The sequence below is a fragment of the Arvicola amphibius genome, chromosome 8, assembly GCF_903992535.2.
Source record: "Arvicola amphibius chromosome 8, mArvAmp1.2, whole genome shotgun sequence".
In the NCBI taxonomy this organism is placed as follows: Eukaryota; Metazoa; Chordata; class Mammalia; order Rodentia; family Cricetidae; genus Arvicola; species Arvicola amphibius.
In genome coordinates this window covers 87,600,590-87,622,635 of record NC_052054.1, presented here as the reverse complement: position 1 = coordinate 87,622,635, position 22,046 = coordinate 87,600,590, and the positions used below count along the sequence as shown (strand labels likewise).

Below are 22,046 nucleotides of genomic sequence, written 5' to 3'. Positions count from 1 at the left end.
GGACTGTGCTGATGGTCTCTGTGGTTGTACTAAACACCACCAGCTTGTGTACGTGACACAGGTGGAACACCAAGCATGTGAATGAACTTCACCTTGGCAGAGCTGCTTTTCTAACACATAGGGAAATCTAGAAACAGTCTGCACAGGCCGCGTCGCCGCTTTGATCCTTCCGGGCAAGTCTTATAAAATCCGCTGTCATCACCACGTTCTGTGACTTTGCTGAAGGCAGGCTATGTCAAAACCAAACGGTGGTTCTTACTATAACCCACACATGTATTTTCCGGGGATCCTCAGCACTGTGTTCTTCCCACTGTCTCTTTTTCTTTCTCTCTCTCTCTCCTACTTTTCTATTCCTTGTGGGAAAAAAAAAGGACCACTAGCTCTGAAATGGAAGATTCAAACACACAAACGCACAAGTGGTTGAAGGGGAAATTGTTTCCAAAGAAAAAAAGATTCTTGCTTTTGCCTTTGTTTTTATGGCAAACACATGCTCCCTGTTTAGACCAAGTGCAGAGCCAGAAGACCCAAAGGCAGAAGGCCCTTAGCATAAGAGGTGAGGTGTGATTTCATAGGCTTTATTTTCAGAGCGCGTTGTGCAGACAGAGTGATGTAGATGTTCAATAAAATTCAAGCACAGACATAAACCCTCTGGCATCCGACTCAAGGTTAACAGCAGAAATGCCCATGTAATACAGACAGAAGTAGAATTCTCGACATCTACGGCCGTGTCTGCTATCTTGCACGGCCAATGGGCTACACAAAACTTTTGTAGGCCATTCTCAAAGAGTTCAGCAGAAACAATAGGATCTTCAGTATTGCACCTCCCTCTTCGAGACATGTCCCCACTCCCAGTCACGATCGAAAGCAAACTAAAAATAATTTTTTTAAAAAAAAATGCCCTTTTTATTTACTACTTAGTCAACCTAAAGTAGTAAATAAAAAAGAAAGCACCTGCTCTAAGGATCCTGCCAATAAAATACTGCCTGTTCCTCAAGCCAGTCATGTGTTCAGAGGCCCAATGGTGTCAAGCTACACCGTTACTTAAATAAATACTGTTTCATAAGTATTTTAAGCTTTTGCATCTGAATTTTTTGGATAAGACTGACTAATACAAATCGGTTGACTTAAAAGATAGGAACTATTTACTGTTGAATACGGGGCATTAAATAAAATGCTAGCATGTGAGCCAGGCAATGGTGGGGCACGCCTTTAGTCCCAGCACTTAGGGAGGCAGAGGCAGACAAATCTCTGTTGCGTTCAAGGCCCTCGGTCTACAGAGCGAGTGAGTTCCAGGACAGCCAAAGCTACCCAGAGGAACCCTGTCTTGACAAGCCAACAACAAAAACAACAAATTAGTGTTTGTGACAACGACAACCATGTCCCACAGACACTTTCCTGCTGTCTCCTGTGAACACCAACAGCAGCTACACTGCACTTGCCTGTCAGGCCCCTCCACAGGCCTCCGCCATGCCCTCTACGTGAAGGGCCTCCAATAGAGATAAAGCATATACGTGTGATGCTTATTAAAGTAATATAGGAAGAGCAGAAACCTAGAAACAGAGTGCGCACTGTGAGCACGCCAGGAGCGACGGGTGTCTGTCTTTCCACACCGCCATCCTTCCTCCACCTTTCCTGCTCTCACCTTTTCCCTAGTAGACAGCAGGCGCTGACGCTGTGTGTGCAAACAGCCTCCTTGCCTGTGCTCAAAACCGTTGGCAACGCTTTCAAACCAATTGCCAAACGTGGCTGCTTAGAGCTGCCAGATTCTTCGGTCATTCATAATATCTGGAGCCTTGGGAGAATTAGATACAATGGTCCTCCTGTTAGAGCCCAGAGCCAAGTCCCGAAGGCACCCACTGAAGTTCCTGGGTGCCTGTGTGCAAGGACAAAGAACTGCACCAAGGACACACAGTCAGTCACAGAAGCGGGGAGTTTGTTAAGAAAGATACAGAGACTTCTGGGAATGAGATAGCGAGCTGGGAGAACGCGTAGGTGGAAAAGCACTGGGCCACTAGGCTGGGAACCCTTCAGACAGGCCTGGGCTTTTCTCCCTCTGGCTGCTTGTAGTCTGGGTGGGGAAGGGTTTTCAGCCTTTTTAAATTGTTGTGATTGTTGACTATACTACTCCTGTTGCCACACCTCCTTAATCCACAGAAGTTAGGCTTCCAGACCAGGCCCCCAGCGGTGAGCTGAAACTGTAGAGAACACCTAGCACTTAGCTCCCCACTCTCCTAACCACGGACACTGAGGATAGGCGTCACCTGTGAATTAGATACATTAAGAGATTTGTAAAGCAACAAGTCATAAATTGGAACGATTATAACAGGTTGTATTGGAAATCAAACCGTGAATTTCTTCTCTGGGATTTCCGTCTAGAAGTGCTTTCAGGCTATGGCTGCTACTGACACCATGGATAAAGGAGAGTGGCTATGTTTCTCAAAGGCAAAGTCAGTTTCTTCAGACTTCATTTTTATCTTTGGGTAGAAAGCATTTTGAGATTTGTGAATCAGTTAAATGAGCCTGGACCGGTTATATAAAATCTGTGAGCAATTTTCCCCTCTACTATGAAAAACATGTGAAACAGTAAACTTGAAAACTCCTACACACTATATACGGCAGTTACTGACAGGCATGGGACGCCGGAAAACCGTGGGGATTCCCTGCAACAGCAGGCTCCAGCCAGGGCTCAGTGGTCTTTGCATGGGAAGAAATGCCTAGGGTCCATGGCCAGGAGCCATGGTTGAGTCTTGAGGTTCAGTCAGAAGGGAATCCTATTGATTTGGAGACCACTCTGCTTGGGAGCATTGCATAGTTCCAACTTCAAACAGTGTGGAGTTGAGGTGCACCCACTTTAAAGTGAGACAGAGAACTGAATCCTAGCAATGAGCCAAGCACCCTTCGAGAGCTAAGCAAACACCACTGTGGAAACACCACAGTGCCAGCTCCTGTGTTGTGCTCTTGATAGGTAAATGTTACCAAACAAAAGAATGGGTCTGGAAAGTGGCCACGGCATTCTGCACCAAGGAGACTCCCTGCACCAAGGAGACTCCCTGGAACACGGGATTTGTTTACCTGGACACGCAAGTGAGCTAAAACACACAGATGACATCTACACAGGCCTAGACTGTCCTGTGAAAGTTTCTCCTCCTGTAGAGTGTCCTCCGAGGGTGCAACCTCCCCAACAAGCTGTTCTTGAACATGAACCCTAGGCCAGTGTGTTTATTCTAACACAGTTTGGATTGTGTAAGATTCCCTTGGGAAGGAGTTAAAAAGACTTTTTTTCCTCCTAGTTTTCCTGAAAATCAACAGTCCAGGAGAAAAACATGTTTTACAAACACTTCCTTTGGAATGCAAAATGTGGAAATGAATTCCAAGCCTCTGAGTTTAGGCCAGCTCGGCTAGGGCAGCTGCGCTAAGGCACACAAAGAATGGAGCAGTGTGTTCCCTACAGCTGCTCCTACTGATAAGCCCTACTTCTGCACGCTCCAGCTTCTATGCTGCAGTCCTGCCGTCAGCCCCTCCTTTAACTCCATCCTCTGATGGCTCGGGTCTCTTTCCTTCCGTGTCAAGTGTGTCTAGAAGTTGCTATGTAACTGTCGCTGATCTTGATTCTCTGAATCATCCAGAATGGTGGTTTGATCAGGCTTGCTAGGGCTCGGCAGGACTTAAGTCTTGAGAATAGCCTGGAAGCTTCTGCTTTGGGAGAGGTGGTCTTTCTGGAACACCGCTGTGGCTCACATGTGACCAGGGGTCACTCCTAGCAATTGTCCTCTGCTTACTATAACAGAGATGATACCATAAAACATTTTCAATTTCAGTTTCAATTTTGAGACAGGGTCTCTCTTTGCAGCCCTGACTGTGCTGGAACTCACTATGTAGCTCAGTCTAACCACAAACTCAGAGATCCATCTGCCTCTTCGGAAAGCTGGGGTCAAAGGCGTGCACCACTCACGCCCCCACCAACTTGCTACATCATGTTTTGGGGATACTCATGGGAGGCCTGCCCTTTTCTAAATAGAAAGGAGAAGTGGATGGAGCAGGGGCAGAGAAGAGGTGCAGGGAGAAAGGACTAAGAGGAAAGGAGGGACAAGAAACTGCAGTCAGGATGCTAAATAAATAAATAATAAAAGGGAAATTTTGACCATTAGGATAAAGAGTCTGAGGTGAGGCATGAGTTTGAATTCTACGAAGGAGCAGAAGGGACGAGAAGGCAGATGCTGCACTTGGCGAGGAAAACCTCAGAGAGCTCAGGTCCAGGATTCTGAGAGCTACACTAAGAGCCGTGAAGAAGAGGGAAGGAAAGAGGCAGAGGGAACCGTGAGGAAACCCCAGGTAAAGACCTGACAACGGAACAGGAATTAGAATGTTAAAAGAGAGATCCCCAAACCTGGAAGTTAAGGTAAATCTAGGGAGCAAGGCAAGGACGTAGCTCAAGGGTAAAGGGCTTGCCTAGCATGGCTACAAAATAAACATTAGCCACAAAAACACACTGTGTTCAAATATGTCCTAATAATATCTAATACATCCTAGCTTGAAAAAAAGAAACATTTTAAAAATGTATATAGGGAGTCAAAGCCATTCTACAAAATAAGAGGGAGGAAAGGGCCTGTTCCCATTGGCTACCAACCTAAGGGCTTCAGCCGCGATCGTCAGAGTCCAATGGAAGGGACTTCAATAGGAAGACTTGTGCCATGAAAAAATGAAAAGCCCCCTTCCCCTTTCCTTCCCCAAACTGATACTTTTTCTAAAACCATTTTTTGGTTTACAGAGAAAATTGAGACGTTTAGCTCTTGCATATCTGTCTTCTTCTCCCGTCTCCTGTTCTTAATGTCTTGCCTTAGTATAAAATGCCAGTTCCAACTGATGAGCTAATATTAACCCACTATTGCTAACTACAGCCCACAGTTTTTGCATAGGGTTCCCTTTGTCATACATCCTGTGGGTTTTGATAAATGTTCAATGATGTGCCTCTCAGCATCAAATAGTCTCACTGCCCAAAAATCCCCCATGCCTATTCCCTCCCTGTCCTGGTTTTTGTCAACTTGACCCAAGCTAAAACAGTCTAGGAAGAAGGACTCTCAACTGAGAAGATGCCCCATAAGATTGGCCTGTAGGCAAGCCCATGAGCGTTTAGTGATTCATGATTGATATGCAAGAGCCCCGCCTACTGTGGAGAGTGCTATCCCTGATCAGGTGGCCTTGAGATGTCTAAGAAAGAAAACCAAGCCAGCCAGGAGGAGCAAGCCAATCAGCAGCATTCCTCCAGGCCTCTGCATCCATTTTTGCCTTCAGTCTCCTCCCTTAAGCTCCTGTCCAGACTTCCCTTCATGACAGACTGTAGAGCTGTGAGGTTAAATCAACCCTTTCCTCTCCTGTCCGTTGTAGGTCATGGTGTTGATCACAGCAATAGAAACCTAACTAGAACACTCCCTCAGCCTGACAACTACTGAATTGGCCTACTTACCTAACAATAATTAAATTCAAAATATTTACAGATGAGAGTAATGTCTGAGACTCCCTTTAAAGCAGTATAGGGTGGGGAGAGTAGAGACAGGGCGTGTTGGTTGTTTATGTGTTCATGATGACTCAGTTGACTGGTCTTCTGTAAGCTTGACATTTTCTATAAGAAAGTCATTTCCCAAAGTTGCCCCAGATTGCACTGTTACAAAGTAGCCATGGTTAGCAATTTAACAGGCAACCTTACAAGAAAGAGTCTTGAAAGAATGCATTATCTATTATGATATGTTATACAGTTTGACTTTATGAAATCAGAGTTGTATATGCAGTACTCTCTGGTGTTTATTTCGCGATATGTCTTTTTAGGTCAGGAACAAGAGTCGCATCATCATTTTAAAGCACTGGTTTATATTAGCGTACCATGATTTGGGAGGTAAAAAAAAAAAAAAACAAACTATTTCTCAACTTCAGGGCAGTTTAGTCATTTCCTGTTTTCTCCTAGTGTGGATAATATCACAAGAAAACTGCTGTACAAAGTCAGGAGCCAGGGACAGCCAGACTTAAAGCTGGGAACATGTGACTCCATGTACCGGCCTCCTACTCTCTGGCTGTGAGACACAGCCAGTCACAAGATGGAGTCCTCATAGTAACGGAGGGATGGCACAGTGCCCACCTCATGGAGAACGGAACACCGGTGAGTTACCGCACATTTTAGCCATTCCAGGCAAGGAACAAGAGCCCCACACACGGGAAGCACCACTATAGTTGGTCCCTGTATCTGTCCGTTTCTCAGGCTATGATTCGTGGTTGGTTGCACGGTCCATCCAAACCACACCATTAGAGGGTGTACATTCTCTCCAAGTACAGTTTCTAAAACGTTGACCACATTTTATTCCACAGCGAAGGCTTTAACAACTGCAGAGTAGGGACTCTACAGAGTAATTAGATTCCTTGACATCAAAATACAACTAAATTAGAAATAGTCCAAAAAAATAAATTAGCCCTCCATGTATAAGGAAATAAACATTATAAATCATATGTAGATCAAAAATTAAATACTAGCAAGACTTCTAGAGTACTTAGAGCTAAATAGCAAAATCATCACATGTAACACATTGATGTGTGGCGGTTGGCACTGCAGGAGAAGTATCAGAAAAGTCAGATAAGATTATGGAGTATTGCTGGGCGGTGGTGGCGCACGCCTTTAATCCCAGCACTCGGGAGGCAGAGGCAGGCGGATCTCTGTGAGTTCGAGGCCAGCCTGGTCTACAAGAGCTTGTTCTTAAAGCACAATCAATTTAAGATGAAAGCAGCCCCGGCTGGGGGATTAGAAAGCAGGAAAGATAGGAACGGATCTTGTTCTGCAATCATTGTTACACGGCATGCCGGCTATTGTATGGCCACTGAGTTTTGTAATTCTGTGGTAGTCTCTTCGTTTAGAGTATGTTAAAGAAATTTGGAAGAAAAACAAAACCTTTGAAAATTTTGTAACAGCACAGCAAGCTGTCGGTGAAGATAAAGCCAAGGACAGTCCCTTCTTTATCATCAAAAAAGTTAATTCAGCAAAGAAGACACTGATATGGGAAACTCTCACCCCAAGCAGTTCTAAGGGATTCTCAGCTATACAAAACACAGTATCGTTGACCCTCGTGTCTATGGGGTTTAGCTGTAGGATCCTCTGGGACAAATCCACAGATGCTCGAGTCCCTGTCTGAACTAATGTAGCACTTGTGTGTGAGCACACATCCCCCTCATCTCTGGATTACTTATCCCAACCGTGGTCAATGCTCTATAAATAGTTGTGACACCGGGTTGCTTAGGGACTAATGACAAGAGTCTGTGTGTGTTCACTACAGACACCACCATCAGAGGCCTAACTGTGGTTAGTTCCAGGACAGGCTCTAAAAAAGCTTCAGAGAAACCCTGTCTCGAAAAAAAAAAAAAAAAAAAAAAAAGAACAAGCACACGGGTGGCTCGTTAGATATCAGCAGGCTTGAAAGGACATTGAGGATGGACCCCCTCCCCCAACCTTAAAGTCCCCAGATCAGAAAACCCAGGAACTGAAACTGCCGGACTCTGTTTGCCGGTCAAAGGGATAGGATCTGAGTCATAGCATGTGGCCCTGGATGGGGACGTGCCCTTCTGAACGCCTTCTGAGATTAACAAATAGCTGGAGGTTCCTGGTAAAGAGCAAGGACACACCACGGTCCTCTCTCCTAAGAGTTAATTCAAATGGATCCATCAATCACCTGGATTGACAGGAAAATGCCCCATCAGGGGAAGCTGTCTGTTCTAGAGGATTAGAAATGGTCAAAAGGTGCATGCTTTTAATCCCAGCACTTGGGCGGTAGAGGCGGGAGGGTCTCTGTGGGTTCTACATATAGAAACCCTGTCTCAGAAAGAGAAAGGAAGGAAGGAAGAAGGAAGGAAGGAAGGAAGGAAGGAAGGAAGGAAGGAAGGAAGGAAGGAAAAAGAAACAAAGAGAAAAAAGAAATGGTAAAAAGCCTGCCTAAATACAGGTTGACAAAATAGACTCTTTGGTCATTCTTGTCTGTTCAAAATGCCCCACACCACCATCTAATAAAGGCTGCCCATCTTCTACACTATGCTCTGTAGCTCACCTGAGTGCTTTCCACTGAGTTCACAGGGGACCAGAGAGTCTAAGGGAGGTCAGAGAGAAATCCTGGTGACACATTCAAAACCAAAGCATTTCTCATTTGTTCTTATACTAACAAGAAATACCCCAAAACAAAGAAGCCAAAGTCCAATGCCCTCAAAATCTCCAGGGTATTTTTCAGGAGAAAAAAAATTATAGCGCCATGACAAAAAAGCGCCTAATGGAAGAAGGGGTTTATTTGGGCTCCTGGTTCCAGAGGGAGAGAGTCCAGAGTGGTGGGGGAGGTGTGGCAGCAGGAGGCTGGAGCAAGAAGCCAAGAGATCACACCTCCAGACACAAACACAAAGCAGAGAGAGCAAAGATGAAGTAGGGGTGAATCCACACATTCTTAAAGCCAGCCTCCAGTGATACACTTCCTCCAGCGCAGCTCCACCTCCCACCCTGGGCGTAACCTCCCCAACAGCGCCACCAACTGGGGGTCAAATGCTCAGACATACGAGCCTGTGGGGGATACGGCTCATTCAATCCACCACATTGCCCCCTTCTAAAATTATTTTCCCAAGTCTAAGTGAAGATCATAACTTCATTTAAGAAGAGGAGAGTCTCCTCAGGCTGCTAGAGCCAGCAGCATTGAGCAGTTTCCCTCGGCGGCTGACACCTCCACTGAGCTCCTGTCTCCTCTGTCCTAAATTCATTGATCATCCCAACTGATTAAGCATTGCCTAGACGTTCCTTCTCCCAAGGAGGAAGGTGTTTGCTAATGCTAACTTGCTTAAAACATGAGTGCAATGGGACTTTCCATTGCATTGGGAATATCACATCCTTTCTTCATTGCAAGGCCCGTCTCCAGCTCCCATCTCCCACTGCTGCCCCCAGCAGATCCCACACATCCGTTTCTATTTCTGGGACTTAACTACAGCTGCCCCAGGTTAATCTTCTTCAGGGCATCTATTGGGTCCTCCCTTTTCAGCTTCAGATTAACCGTGTCCTTAGGGAGGCGTTCTTCTTCCTGCCGCTCTTACCATCCTTGCCCTTGCTTTCATAGCACTGCCAGCAGTGTCTGTTGCTCACCACGAGGTCTGGCAGGACTGCAAGTTCATGAAAGCGTACCCTGAGTATTTTCTGAATAAATGAAACAGGAGATCCTAGACTTGTCCAACTCGTTGGTGTTGTTCACACTTAAGTCACCGCAGAAAAGTAATTACATTTCTCTTGATCTGGTGAGTCCACGAAAATGTTACTTTCTACAGCATTCTGAGATGAGGACTCATAGTTTGAGTTTAGCTCTGTATTGTTGACTTGTGTCAGCTCCATGAGGAACGCGGAAAGAAAACTGCTGCTGGAGACTTTACACACTGACACAGACATTTGGAGAATCACGCGGAGACGGAACACACATGTCAAGACTACGAAAGAGACCGCGAATAAGCTCACTGCAAGGCTAGGGAGAACTAGAACGGATGAAAGGTTCCTGGAGGGAGAATCGGATGGAGCTGGAAGGAGAAGAAAGGGCCTCCTCTGTGGCCCAGGGTCAGAGACTGATAAGAAGGGGAGCCAAAGTCCCAGCTCCTCGACCCTGGGTTCCCTCCCACATCTAGAGAGAACATCGTGCAGGGCCCCCAGAAGGCATCCACCTCTGTTATTGTGGGGTTTTAACACTGCAAAAAGCTGAGCAGCAACAGAATAATCTTTGTGGTTTTTTTATACCAAATTTTAAAAATCAAGTGTACAATTATTTTCTTAGCCAAGAAAAAAAAATGAACAGCCCCTGGGTAAAGCAGGGCCAGGTTGGTCTGAAGATAGAGAAGGAGCCCTACACAAAAGCATCAAGTAGGTCTGAAGATGGGCCCTAGAGGAGGGGCTCCTGGAAGAACAGACGCCAGGGGATGTGGCATCACAGAACAGATGGACCAACCAGGCCGGAGCAGCGGCAAGGTCCCTTTCCAGGGCAGCTGTAGTCTTCAAGGACAGAACATTTTGGCAAGCAAAGTTTGCAGTTAGAAAATGTATTGGCGTATGCTCACAAAACACAGTTGTCTCATTTCTGGTTTATGAACACCATGGGAATACAAAAGAAGAGCATTTGTCTCTTCATCCACTCCACATCGGTGTGAAGCGATTTTGTTTAAGCACACCTTTGAAAGAGGCTGTTATTCTCGCGGCTGTTCCTGGTTTCTATTGCATCTTTTCTCCCGGGCATGTTTGTCTCCGCAACATCGCTCAGAGAGCATAGGTGTCAGCAGTCTCCAGGGCTATTTTAAGCTGGGGTAGGAGCACCCGTAATATAAGTAGGAACCGTGAAAAGGGAACACAAGAAATGTCTGCTGCAGTACGCATGGGTGTCGTTGAAATTCTGTTTTAAATTAACCTGTAATGTGGCTTTAAAACCCCATTTTGAGGCAATTCACCTGAAAGAGTAGCAAAAGGAAGGCATCCGAGCTCACAGAAATGGGGTTGGAAGAGGCTGAGGTAAAAGTAAGTGGGTAGAGATAATAGACAGACTAACAGATGAATCGATCGAGACAGATACACAAGGACAGGGGTAGACAGAGATAGATAGTTAGGACAAATGGAAAGAGATGTTAAATAGACAGACAGGTGGATGGTGACAGCTAGAAGTATGGCTGGACAGACACTGATGCATAGCTACACACAGCAGATGCAAGTGGGATTGGCATACAGATGAGAGATGAGGGGCGGCAGATAATGGACGTAGATATGACTGGACATTCTGCCAAGTGTCTACAACGAGAGTATAATACACAGATGCAAACATCTGCTTATTTGACATGGAAGAAGAGGAGACACGGGCTTATGTACGACTTGCTTTGAAGCTGAAATTACTCCATGTTTAAGCAAAAGACTGTTTATCTAAATGAAGCAGACCACTAGAATATGAGGAACTAATTATTCAAAACCCACATCACTGAGAACCATGAAGACCCCTGGAATGAAAAGGGATTTATCGTGGCTGAGTTATACAAAGAAATCTTTGTGAGACGTTAATACTACATCTCAAGGCTTTTCATTCTCTTCTGAGGTTTTGATTTGACTTTTTTATTTTAATAATGACTTTTATCAAGCTCAGAGAGTACCCCCATGTAGAAATTGTGAGGTAAATTTGATTCACATGATAAAAAAAGAACTTCCTGTCTGTTGCCTGCCTTGCCTTGGCTGAAGACCACACAGGCAGCCTGGCTCTACAGAACACAAAGAGCTGGAATCGGAGGCATTGGGGTAATGGAGTAGCTCAGTAAAACTGCCTACAGCTGGTTGGGTTGGCTCTCAATTGCAATCCCAGTGCTTAGGAGGTTGAGGGAGGAGCATTGCTACAAGTTCAAGGCCAACCTGGGCTACACAGTGAAACCCTATGTCAAAACAAATATAAAGCAAACAAAAAACTTCTAAAAAGAAAATGTCTAGTAAGTGAGCATACCAGAAAAGCCTAACACCACTGGCAAAGAATCAGATCACTCTAGGGCACTAAAGGGCCCAATGTAGGAAGTTCTAATCAAACTTCTCCCGGTCTCTCAGAGGCACACAGGTACGGAGAGCATGTGCTCCTACAGCCCCATCACAAGAAGAAGCTGAGCCATGAGAACATGAGGCGCCCAACACCAACACAGCTCCAGCAAGCTAGAGATTAGCCATTCAGCCCAATGAGCTCGAGGTTTCTCCATAGCAAGTATAAATAGCATCCGGAGGGGGAGGGAAGGAAAGACAGCAGAGACATTGTGGTGACAGGGCCCAGGGCTGTTGAGGAGCATCATCCTTTTGCACATTTCTTTTGCACACTATGACACAGTGGACGTAATCCAGGTTAGAGTTCTCCACTGCCTAGGAGTCCTTTAGGCCAACACAAACAAACCAAAGGTTCTCTGTTGTTTGTTCTCAGTATCCAGAGTCATGGACTGGAACCAGGGGAATGGAAATCAGCTCTGTCCTGGAAGCCACTGGCCTTGAGTTTAACAAAAGCCGCCTCAAGTGCAGGAGAAAGCTAGTGTGTAGGAACTGCCCAGAGTCGGGCATCTGAGGACAGCTGATAACTGATAAGCATTCTGATCCTCCTACAGAGAGTTCCCAGGCCTTGCAATGGTAACATCTCACTGCATATGGAGACTTCTCCCATCCTCTGATAACATTGATGAACTTATGGGGCTTTGAACAGTCCTGGACCTGTGGGTCAGCAGGCATTTCTCTGGTGGAAGCCTGAACACGTGTCACGGCCAGAGTTTGTGACGGAGAAATCTGTTATGCTTGAACCCTCACAGCTGCAGACAGATGTGTCAGCGTAGCCATACTAGGTAAAACAGCTGAGGGTAGACAGCAGTTCAAGGGAAAACTCCACAATGACAGAGAGGGACAGCATGACCCAGAGCTGGCTGACCCAGAACTGTCACTTGTCATGAGCAAAAGTAAAGAAAGTAACACAGTCTTCGCAGAGGAGCTCCCTGCCCAGTTCCCAGCTTCAGGTCACATGAGAGGGAGACATGTTTTGTGAACAATTATTTGACACAATAAATCACGAAAGGGATCCCTTACTTTGTTTGCGTAGCCATTTGATTTAATGGAAGGACTTCCACCACACCATTGTCTACTTTATCTTTGCCATCAAAATACTAAATAAACACCACAGCATATAATTTTTTGTTGTAAGTGTAATTACAAATGTAATAACAAGCATATATTCTGTTCTTGCCATGATTGTCATTTTCATCCCCCAAACAAGAGGAAGAGAACAAGGCACAGAATTAGAATTAGAGACCTTTAGAAATCTGAGACGAAGCAGTTTCTCTTTAAAATGGCTGTATAAACCAGCCTGGAACAATGGCAGTATCAATGGAAATGGGGAAACACCCCTAAAGGAGGAACTACAGTTAATGCCCCTGGGAGAAGGAGAATCGCCTACCCCAGGGATGAGCTCACCTACTGACTGTCCAATGATGAGTGGTCAGCCTTGAAACCATATACACACCACCAACAAAAATGGACTCAGCGGGTTGTATGTACATGCCTGAGCATACATATATGTACGTATACATATCGTATGGAACAATAATAAAGAAAAAGAGGCTATGAACTTGAGAATGGTGGGGAATGCAGGAGGGAGTGGAAGGAAGAGTACCTCAGAGAAGCTGGAGGGAGGAAGAGGAGGAAGGGAGTGACATAATTCGATTTCAATTAAAAATACATTTTTAAAAAGATAAATTAAAGCCAACCGTCACACTCCCTAAAAAGAAATAAAAGACACTAAAGAGGTGAGTGTAAATATGCTCGTAGTCATGGGGCTCCTAGGGTGAGTTTCAATCAAACTTTTCAGGGCTTGTTGTTGACAGCAGCCAACAAATTCAAAGGTTCATGTTTGACTCCCAAAGCAGAGCCATGCAAGCTAAATTAGGCTAAAAATACAAACGTGACACTTACTGATTCCTTGAAAGAGCTCCTCAATATTAATGGCGTTCTTCGCACTTGTTTCCACCACGATGGCCCCTATGGACTCAGCATATTCCTGAGCATCCTTCAGGGGCACCTCCCTGCAAAAGAGGTCAAGCCTGTTAAGAAACGAATGCTTGCTTGTGAACCACGAGTACTCAAGAAAGCAAAGAAACAGCACTCGTGGAAACAGCACCTTGGCTTTCCTACAGGATAGAAACTTCATCATTCATCAGGGGGGCACCTTAGAAGCCAGTCTCGACCAGGCATGGTGGCCCCTGCTTTTAATTCCAGTAGGTGGATGTCTGTGAGTTTAGGTCTACATAGTGAGTTCCAGGACAGCCAGGGATACAGAGAGAGCCCTTCTCAAAAGGGAGAGGGAAGAGGAGGAAGAGTTGGTCTCTGGCAACCACGGACAAGACACACATCTATAAAACAGTGCTATCCACAGGAGTGAATTCCTAGACTGGAGAGAAAATGGTTTTAAGTATTGGCTATGGATATTCCAGAAGTTTGAATGTCTGTTCCTCACATTGAAATTTTATGGCCATTATGAAAGTATCGAGGGGTGAGACCTCTAAGAGGATTAAGCTAGAGGGTTGGGATCAATGATTTATGAAAGAGTGAGTTCAACCCCACTTCTGCCTCTTTGCCCTTCCACCTGTGAAGATCGGAGTTCTCCTTCCCATGGGCCAACACGGTGCAAACACTTTCTTGGAATCGAAACCACCAGACTTGCCAATGATACTGAAATGTGCCTTGATACTGAAATTCCCAGGCTCCAGATTTGTGAGTCTGTCTATCTTGTACAAATCATCCAGCCAGTGGTATTTTGTTTACAGACTATGGCGGGCTAGTTTCAACCTTTCTTTTCTATAACATGACTCAACATGAACAACAATATACTGTGTGTGCACTAGGGTTTAAGCTTTTGACATATGTCACATATGACAGTTTTGACACATCTGAAGGTTCAACATCCATGTACTCAAGTAATGGCGGCTAAAAACAACACACCAAACGACTTCCTAAATGATGCTGTATAACAAGCTATTGGCGCCGTGAAAATGAGTGAGGATGGCTCCTAAAGGCTCCTATGTTTGAATGCTCGGTCCCCAGTTGGTGGGACTCTTTGGAAAGGATTAGGAGGTGTGTGACCTTGTCAGAGGAGGTGTGTCACTGGGGGCAGGCTTTGGGGTTTCAAAAGGCAACATTCTCAGTGACCGCTCTTGCTTTCTGTTTGCAGACCAAGAGGTAAGCTCTAAGCTACTCTGGCACCGTCATGGACTCTGACCCTCTGGAACTACAAGCCCAATTAAACACTTCCTTTTACAAGTTGCCTTTGGTCAGATGCTTTATGAGAGCGATAGGAGAGTAATGAACACATATAGCATTTACATCACACTCATATAAATACTCTGGAGATGGTTTAACAGGCCAGGGAGGGGAGGTGGCTACTAAGGGGCTGGAGCACCTGTGGACTCTGGAGCCTGATGAGCTCCAAGAACTAACCCCAGAGGACACCAAGAGAGAGCACAAACAGAAAATCTGACATGATCTGATGGTCGGCAAGGAAAATCTTGTGACCCTGACGCACCATGGCATGTCCGAACCTTAACCTTTCAAAGACATTTCTTACCAGAGCTTCAGGGCACAGCAATCTAAAAAGGAAGTAACTGATCTGTTTTCAGTGTGAAGATACTGTGGTGGCTCCAAAAATAAAGACGACAGTTCTTAGTCTCCAAACTCTGTGCGCTTACTTAGTGAATGTGTATTGAGTGGCTGTTGAATCCAGGCCCTCCTCTGGGGGCTAGGGCAGACTTGCTTTAAGGATCTGCATGTTAGACCGGAGACAAAGCTCATCCACGGACATTTGAATTCACACTGCAACACTACACTTGAGGAGCAGAGGGGGTGGAACAAACGATCCATGTAGAGATGGGAATCAGGGAACTCTTCTTGGAGATGACCATCTTAAGTGTGATCATGAAGGCCCAGAAAAGGGAGTGTGCACACATTTCCTGCTATTCTTAAGGACAGATTCCATATCCAATACTGCCTGGGTGACTTGGTGCTCACACATGAATGGCAGAGTCGGCATGGACAAAAGGAGGTCAGAATGACTGGTGCTGAGACAAAGGGAGTCCAGCGGAACTGGGGCAGGGAGGGAGGAAGGCACAGCATGCCTGCTTTGTGTCCAGTGGCTTCTCAAGGACAGGAAGAGATAGGGATACCTCTACAATTATGGAAAACACAACGCAGAAAATGGGCTAGGGCCGGGCAGTGGTGGCGCACGCCTTTAATCCCAGCACTCGGGAGGCAGAGGCAGGCGGATCTCTGAGTTCGAGGCCAGCCTGGTCTACAAGAGCTAGTTCCGGGGCAGACTCTAGAAACCCTGTCTCGAAAAAAAAAAAAAAAAAACAGAAAATGGGCTAGGGACTAGGGGCTTAAAAAGAAGAATCTGGAAGCTCTTCTACTGCTGGAAGCAAGAGATAATGCATTGGAATAAAACGACAGTAGACAAGAGGTGAGAGGAGGCAGGAAGCGGACCCTGGGAATGAAGGTGAAGACACAGAATTCATTTCCTTCCCTCTTCTCCCCTCCTTCACACAGCACGTATGAGAAGTTGTCCGGGAATGTGTATATCGGGACTCATATTCCTTATGAAGTCTGTCTAAGTTTGCTTCTATCACCATGACTAGAGCAACTTGGGGGAGGGAGGAAAGGGCTTGCATGGCTTCCATATCCCAGTCCTAGTCTACCCATGAGGGAAGTCAGGCAAGAGCTGAGGCCGAGGCCATGGAGGGGTGCTGCTGACGAGCCTGCTCCTCCTGGCTGAGACCATGGAGGGGTGCTGCTGACGAGCCTGCTCCTCCTGGCTGAGGCCATGGAGGGGTGCTGCTGACGAGCCTGCTCCTCCTGACTGAGGCCATGGAGGGGTGCTGCTGACGAGCCTGCTCCTCCTGGCTGAGGCCATGGAGGGGTGCTGCTGACGAGCCTGCTCCTCCGGGCTATCTTATACCTCTCAGTGGGCTGGGCCCTCACATGTCAATCATCAATCAAGAAAATCCCCTAGATAGACTTGCTTACAGACCAATCAGAAACAGGCATGTTCTCCATGCTGAACTTCCTCTAGCTTCTGTCAAGTGGACAAAAGCAAACAAACAAACAAACAAAAAAAAAAAACACCGCCAACAACAACCAGGACAAGGCCCAAACATAAGACAGGAAAACTTCCCAGGTCCTAGCTGTAGAAGGGTCCAATTAGAACCTGCCACACTAAAAGCAGTTGTCCCAAGACTAAGTCAGACAGAAGACACTTCCTGGGTCTATCCTTGGGAGTGGTCACTTCCTAGGTCTTCCTTACTAGAGTCGCTGGAGGATCCTCTTTGCTGTCCCTACCTGAGGAGCTTCTGGCCTCCGGCAGTGATTACTCTGGAGTTTTTGTTGGCAAGTCCTTTGCATGTGGAAGATTCCTGAGGGTGTTTGGTTTAGCATGTCAGCCTATTTCTAAATTTCATCCTGAAGTCTTTATTAAACCATATACAGAGGACAGGGCACCTTTGCCTGAAGGAGAAGCGGTTAACTCTGCTACTTGCTCCTGTCTCTCTGTGCATGAGTTGGGGCAGATGGCAATCACACAAGCTTCAGAGAACCCACTGGAGAGATTGCGCACAGTAGCATTGCCTCCTCAGCCTTGTTATTGTCCGACTGTGGCACAAGGCAGTACGGTTTCTGCCAGGATTAAGGTAAAGACAAGGCAGTCACTGTGCGTGACATAATCCGAAATAGGACAATGGTAAGCTGAGTACAGTCAGTTCTTCTGGGCCTCAAATGGAGAGAAAGCAAAGGCAACTTCAAACTCCTTCCATGCTTGGAATGGGTTTCCTTAAATAAATAACCGGTCCAGGCTGTCACTACTGATGAGAAATGCAGGGGGAGGGATGGCATCCTGGTCCCTTGCACAAGTCCCCTAACCATGCAAACACACACCACCCAACTGCGTACTGTTCTTCCCATCACTATCACAGGCAAAGAATACGTGCCTCACTCGAGCTATCTCAGACTATCAAACACAGGAGTCAAGATGGTATGGAGGGAGGGGTGCACTCCATGCTCTGGTCAAAATAAATTGTGCACGCTTCACAGTCGTCTTCGTGTGTTCATACATCTGAAGTTTGTCCATAGACACTGAACTGTAACCTAGTTTGCCTCGCAAGCAACCTGCAGCGATAAGAAGCATCAGAGTCTCAGCCAGTCGCCGCTGAGCCGTGTTCGACTAAGACCGATATGAGAAGTAGCCAATCAGCTGTCCGTCTACCCCACTTTCACTTTTATATCTCATTTCCTTTTCTCTGGCTCTAAGTATAACATTGGCTGGACCTTTGAGAATGGGATTGCTGCCTGATCCAAGAATTTAAAAAGGAAATCAAATTAAGATCTATTAAAACTAGATTTGCTGGTGTATGTGGGGACGTGCTGGTCCATGTTGCTGGGGATAAAACCCAGGGTCTCATAAATGCTAGGCTTCACCACTAACTACACCCCCTGGCATGTAGGTTTTTTTTTGTTTTATTTATATATGAATGATGTATGTATGGCATGGCACCCCTGTGGAGGTGAGAACAACTTTGGGGAGTTGTTTTTTTTTTTTTTTTTCCCTTCCACAATGCAGGTGAGTATTTGTAGGCCAGAGGACGTCCCGCCAGAATAAACAAAGAAGGATCACTCACTCTTGAGCCTGCCAGAATGTGTTCTTTACCGTGCTTAATAAAAAGTATAGGCTGACAAGATGTCTAACTGGGGAAAGGTAGGTGCTTGCCACCAAGCCCGAGTTCACTTCCCAGATCTACACAGAAGAGGGGGAGAGTCAATTCCTTCTATGGAAGCATCATGATATTTGTATGAGCACACCACACACACACACACACACACACACACACACACACACAAATAAATTACCTTTTAGTATAAAAAATTAAAAGTACACTTGTGTTTTTTGCCTGGAGTTCCCAACACAGAGGTTCCCAAATTGGCAAGTATCGGAGTGATAAGACTGTCTCTTATTTATGAAGCGCTCCAGCTGGCCACACAGAATTTGATAGTGTGGGGACTATAGATAGCTGCAGAATTAGGCTGGTTCCCCAAGAAACCACTCTGAAGTTAGAGACAGACTTCTAGCCACACCCCCAACCTGAACTGTGGATTTAACCAGTCATGACTCAGTGGTGAAGTCTGCAACAAACAAGGGCAAACCCAACCTCATGAACAGGAGGCCTGGGGAGCTACTGCCAGAGTGGAACCCCCAAATAGTGCCACAAGCTCCTCCCTGACCCTCAGAACAAGACCTATGCGTCTCTCCATTTGGCTGTTCAGAGTTTGCAGCCTTCATAACTGAGCTATAATTCTGAGTAAGTGTTTTCCTGTGTTCTTTCTAGCAGGTACCATGAGGGAGGTCATGGGAGCCCTGTAATTTACAGTCTGCTGGGGCGAAACAGTAGGTAATTTGGGGGTACCGGAGACTCACAGCTGGAGTAGGAACTAGGGCTTAATGTGGTCCTGAGCCTCTCAGTGGGTGGACTTCTCACCAATCCTGGTCTCTGTCAGAACGGAACAGAACTGCAAGGTACTAGCTGCTGTCAGAAGAGTGTCATGAACAGCCTGGGAGAAGATCCTTGGCAAGGTGAGAGCATACTGAGTCCTGTGCAGTGGTGCATATACGGGGACTCCTCACCTCTGTTTCAGGGGTAACCACGGCACACGCTGAAAAGTTGCTGCGACCAGCCTTCTGTAATTATGACTGTGAAGGGTTATAATATCCAGTGTGTGTGTGTGTGTGTGTGTGTGTGTGTGTGTGTGTGAGTGTGTGTGTGTGTGTGCACGCGCGCATATGGGTGTTTTGCCTGCGTGTATGTCTGTGCACCTCAGACTTGTCTGGTGCCCAAAGGGCCAGAAGAGATCTATGTATCCCCTGGAACTGGAATGAAAGATGGTTGTGAGCTGCCATGTGAGTACTGGGAAATGAACCTGGGTCCTCCAAAAGAGCAGCAAGTGCTATTAACCGCTGAGTCACCCAGCCCTGATGTCTAGTGTTTCGACAACTCTTCAACAAATACTGAGTATCTGCTATATGTTGGCCATTGTGATGGGCATTGAAGCAGCTAAACTGAAGCTAGCTCGACACAGTCAAGTTACAAACAGGCAGTTGACTTTGATGGCAACGCTACCTTTAGAATTTCTAGTCCATGCTACATACAGAATCACCGAGAAGTTACAAGCCGGAAAGTATCGATAGGATCCCCTCCTTCATCCTCTTTCCAAGTAGATCATATTCTGTATGTCCCTTCAATGTCGGCATTCCCAAGGGGTTCTGGTGAGACTATTTAAGTCCACAGCTTTTAAAACAGCTGGGGCGTGCCGGGCGGTGGTGGCGCACGCCTTTAATCCCAGCACTCGGGAGGCAGAGGCAGGCGGATCTCTGAGTTCGAGACCAGCCTGGTCTACAAGAGCTAGCTCCAGGTCAGGCTCTAAAGCTGCAGAGAAACCCTGTCTCGAAAAACAAAAACAAAAACAAAAAAACAGCTGGGGCGAGCCAGCTGGAGGATGAAGTCTGGACTTCAGACTAAGGACCAGGTTCCATGCTTCACGGACCTGTGGGAAGGAGGCAGGGCTGGAGAAGGAGAAAATGCAGAGGCTGGGGAGGCTGTGGATCCAGAATGACACATCTGGAACAGCTGGCTTCCAACATTCCTCAATCCTCGCCTCTTTATTTGGTAACTACCTAGCTATCAGACCTGAATTCTAGGACGGACTCTCCTGTCACTCGTCATCAGAATATATCAGGAGTCTGTCATATCCACCGCCGAGCACAGTGAGCTCCTGAGCTGGGGAGAACAAGGATCCACCTCCACTCAGCTCTCAATTCTTCCCCAACAGTGGGTAAGGGTGTGGCAGGACCCAGCCCATTTCGGACGGCAAAGGTTCTGGCATGATTCTTTCTTGTCCCTGAGTGACCAGATCTGGACGAGAGGAGTATTCCTCAGAGTAACTATAACCAGAGTATCTTCTCATGAGACTTTAAGTGGGAGCCTGAAATGCTTAAACTAGAAAGATTAATGACACTTATTTTCCCCCTTTAGTTACTGAGATAAGGCTCCGGATATGTAGCCCAGGCAAGCCTGGAACTGAATACGTAGGCCAGACTAGGCTGGCTTTTAATTAATGTCAGTCTTTCTGCCTGACACCTCCTTCTGCCATTACCAGTGTGTACCGTCATGCCTGGGGGAAAGATTTAAAAACAAAACAAAGCCAGAAAGTTTGAATTTGAATGGAAGGGTCCAGCCTCAGCTAAGCCAGTCCCAGTCTCAAACAAACAACAACAGAAGACCCAAAGCAAATAAACGAAAACGCCTAGGGAACGTAGAAATCAGAGCTATAAGAGATTATTTTAAAAGGAAACAAAATCGCTTTGCCTTTTAAGAAATTCTCGGGTGATTTTGGCTGTAGTGGCACACCAGCCAGCCAGAATCATGGTTTTGTTCTAGCACGGGTACGCTCACTGCAGGTGATATTTCAGATGTGGTCAGTGAACAGCTCTTAATGCCAGACAGCAAATCCCTTCAACTTCCATCCCCAGTAAGAGGAGAAAGTCAGGAGGGGCCATGTGGACCTAACAGGAAGTGTGGTCATTGCTGAGGCCACCTAGAAACTCAGGAAGGTACAAATCCGCCCGCCCTTCCAAGTGGACTGGGAAGAGGTTTCTGGGGTGAAGGTAATACCAAAAGGGAGGCTCCTTGAGGGCCCAGCTCTGGACTTACCAGCCCGGGTGTTATCAAGTTCTGGACAGCAGCCAGTTCTGTGTCCTTGGACTCAGGCAGAAAGCCCTGAGTTGGTCACCTGTTCTGGGAGGCTTCTCTGCAGGGGACAGAGATCAGGAACACGGTGTTCTCACCGCTCTAGAATTTCAACCGCCCCCCCCCCTCCCCGCGCTGCCCATTAGGGGGTCTTTGTTTGGTTGTGCAAGGGTGTTACCCAGTAACGTGGCAACTGACTCACTTCAGTTTCAGGAATATTCAAGTACCCAGGGGCCTCCTCCCCCAACACCAGGGGGTCAGTGAGGAGGGGTCTGTTCAGTGGGTCTCAGCCAGGACAATGCATCCTGTTTCTGAGGAGTCTGTGGGGACTGAGTGAACGGAGCCTTTAGGAAGAGCAGCATTCCAGCTACAGGTTTTAGGACAGAAGTGCTTGCTGGCAGCAAAGTTCAAGTACCCAGATGAGCAGGTGAGCAGGCCCAGGCATCAAGCTTTGCTCAAGGAGCAAGGGTAACCGCTTGCTTATCCCTGAAGCCTTAGCCCTGCACTCGTTCATTCCACCAGACCTTACAGTGCAGTGCCCTGTGCTACGAAATGCTTGCACCGTTACATCAGCGTCTCTCGAATAAACACCCATGAGGCTGTCTCAGCAACTGCGACAACACGATGCCACCTTCTTGCAGAATTTTCAGAAGATAGAATTCAAAGGCCAGGAAGGCTCCTCGTCC

At 46.5% G+C, this 22,046-nt stretch overlaps 1 protein-coding gene across 1 annotated transcript in view; it reads right to left on the bottom strand.

The window, feature by feature from the left end:
* Positions 1-22,046, bottom strand: part of Rab31 (RAB31, member RAS oncogene family) — a 132,021-nt gene that overhangs the window by 3,482 nt on the left and 106,493 nt on the right. The window contains exon 6 of the mRNA XM_038339204.1: positions 13,499-13,608. Within this exon, the coding sequence (XP_038195132.1) occupies positions 13,499-13,608 (110 nt within the window). The remainder of the gene's footprint in view (positions 1-13,498; positions 13,609-22,046) is intronic.